Here is a 4135-nt window from a genome sequence, read left to right as displayed (position 1 = left end):
ACTTTTCCACCGAAAAGCTACAAGAGAAACGAATTGCTTCGTGAGAATAGGGCTAGTGGAGTACAGAGGAAATGAAATCTAGGAGATCATTCAAGGAGATGTATTGTATCAGCCATTCGGGTCATGCCATTTACGCCAGATTTGTCTGGCGCAGCTGGAGTTCTATTTGATCTGATATGATATGGGGCACGGCTGACAACGCTGTAATAGGTGTCGCAAGTCAGTGGAATAGCACGCGGACCAATCATGGCGCAGATAATTACTACTTACACAAAATACATTTTACGGAATTAAATATAATATACGTGTACATATTTTCGATCAGATGGTGCAAAAATATAGTGATTTTGTTCATTACAATGGAAAAAAAACGGATTAAATTTTCTGAAACGAAACCACAGTATTGAAACATTAGAAGTACAGTCGTGATTCGCTGGTTGGACACTTTTTGACTGGACCGCTTTTTAGTTAGACCTCCGCTAGTTGGACCGTTGTCCAACTAAAAAGCATCTGAACGTCAAAATCTCATGTCAAATTGACTGACAATCTAGCTAACAATTTTTTACACTACTAATGTCTTCTTTGGAGAGTTTTTGACATTTGTCAGTCGGTCCACCTAGTGAATTAAATTCGTTAGTTGGACATAGGCTGTGACCCAACCAACGAATCACGACTGTATTAGTGCTAGTACTTCAAAATGCACTGCGTATCTTTAACATTGGCTGCATTGGAAAGTGCCAAAAACAGCACATGACCTGTTATCCCTAATAACAAAAAATTATACGCGAACTTTAACCCATATAGTCCAACGATTTCACATATTCTTTGGATGGTTCTCTGAACAGGTCTTTAGGCTCTTGGATCATAAGGTGTTTATTACCCTTATAAACACCTTATGTTCCAAGAGCCTAAAGACCTATTCAGAGAATCATCCAAAGAATATGTGGAATCGTTGGACTATATGGGTTAAAGTTCGCGTATATTTTTTTTATTAGGGTAAGGATTTCATTGCATTTTCAACAATATTTTTTCGTTCTTTATATGAGCCCAACCCACTGTTTCATATATTTAATAAATTACCCCTGAAAAAACCAGCTCTGCTGGGCATTTGCTATGAAAGAACTTTGATCGCTGTCAGTCGCACCGCAATACGTCACTGGCACTTTGGCAGAGGAAACTGCTGGAAAACTACAATAATTACACATCAACAGCTCGCCTCAGCTCGTGAACGACGGCCGTGTCGCTCTTTCGTCCGTTTCGTTTGCTTCCACGCACTGCTGCTATCTACAGGGTATATATAAATTAACCAGCAGAAGAAGCAATCAAAGGGAGCTTTGAAGGAGAAAGTTGTTCCAGCTCTGCGACGGATTTGATCCCCGTAATTTCACGTGCGATTGTGCGAGAGCTCCGAACTGGGACCGGTAGCTGCAGAGGGCTACCATCGGCGGTGAGTTTCCAAGGAGCAAAATACGTCGTACTTGGTTCGGTAATTTGAGCTATTCTTCTCTGTCTCTTATTATTTTTCGGGGGTTCTGCTATTTGGACACGACACACGAACAAAAAAAAGATTGTGAATCGAACCTGATCCATCAGCGGGTGGGGAGAAAGAAGGAATCATGGCTATACCGAACCAATATCTGGAGAAGACGGAGGATGTAGCGGATCAGGTGAGTGAGAATGGTTCTTTTTAAGGTCCAAGATGGATAACCGAAATTCCAGACAGTAGGCTGCCCACCGACCAGCAAAACATGAGTGGGGCAGTGGTGCCAGGTTGTTGAGTTTGTTTAAAAAGTTTGTCCCACTTGTTTGCTGTAAACGGACGTGATGTTTGGGTCTTCCAGGGGAGGACGATAGTTTGTGCTGTTATCGACGGAAGCGGAACAAAAGTCACGCAGTCCACTCGCTTCAAATTCTATCACTAAGGCAGTCGGTTGCTTCTAGCGATTACAAACTTTGCACGCTCATTTGATGACGTAGAAGTCAGGGGTTGAATATGTAATCAATTCATAGCCAAATGCACGTCAAACTGTTTTTTTGTTTTGTTTTATCTCAGCATGTGTTTTTTTTATTACTTCGTTGCTCAGGTTGCTCATAAACGTACACTTGCGAAATTTGTCGAGTCATCATAGAACAGAGTTTTAGCAAAGCTTCGGTTGAGTATTTTTGGTTGTTTCGATATTAAATTTTTGTTTCGATTACCTTCCATAATGTATTTTGACTCACTGCAATCGAAGAACGGAATTGTTTGCACACCGTGTTCACAAATGTTCATGCTACAACATAATACATGCCTTGGCACCACTGCTCCAAACTAGTGACGACCTTGCCCACTCAAATCCCCACCCGAAACCGATCTAGTGGTGGCGCAAGAGATTAACTAACTCGTTTCTTTCCTCCAATCACTTTCTTCTTCTGTCGCGCATTCATCAACATTTTTGATCACGTTTCTTTGTCATGTCTGTGCGGCCGTCAATCTACGAATATCAACATGGGAACAGGTTATCCGCAAAGGTAAGCACGTCCTGCCACACGTTGCCCGGCTCTGTCTGATAGCGACCTTTCTCGAGGACGGCATCCGAATGTGGGTCCAGTGGAATGAACAGCGCGAGTACATGGACATGAGCTGGGGTTGCGGCAAATTTCTGGCCACCGTGTTTGTGCTGACCAATCTGATCGGGCAAATTGGCGGGTGTGTTATGGTTCTCGGTCGGCTGAAGGTTACCATCGCATGCGGGATTCTGTTCTTTATCGTCGTTCTACAGGTTGGTATTTTGAATTCTAGAAAAATGACCATGACACTTAACTTACTTCTATCATTACACAGACCATAGCTTACTCGATCCTCTGGGACATTCAGTTTCTGCTGCGCAATCTCGCTCTCATCGGTGCCCTGCTGTTGGTCCTGGCGGAATCCCGTGGCGAAGCACGCAGCCTATTTGCCGGCGTTCCGTCGCTGGGCGAGAACAAACCGAAAAACTTTATGCAACTTGCCGGTCGGGTTCTGTTAGCGTTCATGTTTATCACGTTGCTTCGCTTTGAGTTAAGCTTCCTGCAGATTCTACAGGACATTCTCGGTTCGATCCTGATGGTCCTGGTGACGATCGGCTACAAGACGAAACTGTCCGCACTGATTCTGGTGGCACTGCTGACGGTGCTGAATCTGTATCACAACGCCTGGTGGACCATTCCGGCCTACAAACCGCTGCGGGATTTTTTGAAGTACGATTTCTTCCAGACGCTCTCGGTTATCGGTGGCCTGCTGATGATTGTCTCGCTCGGACCCGGTGGGGTTTCGATGGATGAGCATAAAAAGAAGTGGTAAAATCGAACATCGTTGATATTGGGTTGTCGTAAAAAGCGCGCGTACGAGAGAAAGAGAAAAAAAATGAGGGAAAACACTATGATTTGATAGGATTTTTTTTAATATAAAATATTTTTAAAAAACTGTTCAACTCGTCCCACGGTGGCGCGACGGAGGAGCCTTTAAAGAACTCACCATCATTCAGGAACCACTACTTTGAAAGACATACCGATTCAGAGGGGGTAACAAACATCCATCGACATGTGATACGATTGTGAGAGATAGACGATGATAAAAAAAAGTGAAACACTTCCTTCCCCAGCGGGGACAGCGTGAACACAAGCGGTCAGAATGATTAGGGCGTGACTGCTGCCCATATTCCGAGACAACTTTATGTGCATTTCGTGTACTGTTTGTGTTGTAATATAATAATTGTTCCGATAAAGTAAAAAAAATCAAACGGCGGACAGAAAATACTACAGTTCTGAACAAATACATCCACATGCAGCATCTAACACTTAAGCTAGAAGGGGTAAATGTATACATATTAACTAAATAAAACCGGAAACTGATTAGATTTTTAGCTATCCTTAGCCGAACTCTTGTTCTCTTCTGTTTTGTTTTTGTTCTGTTATATCGTCGATCGATCTTGCGATCAACCGTACTACAAAACCGTTACGTCCGGTAATTTAGATTTTGCTCTCGATAAATCTCGGAAAAATAAACGAAAGCCAATGGCCTATATTATTACTCCTGAACAGTAGTATCGGTGAAAAAAGCTATAAAAATGTACACTTACGACGGGTTCCAGCTATCCCGTCTGATTGTGAAAGT

General features: G+C 42.9%; 1 protein-coding gene across 1 annotated transcript; it reads left to right on the top strand.

Annotated features, from left to right (window-relative positions):
- The first annotated feature begins 1186 nt into the window (after nt 1-1186).
- On the top strand, nt 1187-3894 carry LOC131692623 (surfeit locus protein 4 homolog). Its single transcript, XM_058979783.1, has 4 exons — nt 1187-1447; nt 1568-1667; nt 2499-2762; nt 2825-3894. Exons 2-4 carry the CDS (start codon nt 1617-1619, stop codon nt 3320-3322), a joined length of 813 nt encoding a protein of 270 aa, XP_058835766.1. The 5' UTR covers nt 1187-1447; nt 1568-1616; the 3' UTR covers nt 3323-3894.
- The last annotated feature ends 241 nt before the right edge of the window (nt 3895-4135 follow it).

Source organism: Topomyia yanbarensis, chromosome 1 (assembly GCF_030247195.1).
Source record: "Topomyia yanbarensis strain Yona2022 chromosome 1, ASM3024719v1, whole genome shotgun sequence".
NCBI classification, from domain to species: domain Eukaryota; kingdom Metazoa; phylum Arthropoda; class Insecta; order Diptera; family Culicidae; genus Topomyia; species Topomyia yanbarensis.
Note: the sequence above shows the minus strand (reverse complement) of the source record. Positions and strands in the feature narration are given on the sequence as shown.

Bases quoted from the DNA above. Each gene is read 5' to 3' on its own strand.
- LOC131692623 (XM_058979783.1), top strand. From the start codon at position 1,617: ATGGCTATACCGAACCAATATCTGGAGAAGACGGAGGATGTAGCGGAT. The intron at 1,668-2,498 runs GTGAGTGAGAAT...ACATGGGAACAG, and splicing joins CGGAGGATGTAGCGGATCAG to GTTATCCGCAAAGGTAAGCA. The intron at 2,763-2,824 runs GTTGGTATTTTG...ATCATTACACAG, and splicing joins TCTTTATCGTCGTTCTACAG to ACCATAGCTTACTCGATCCT.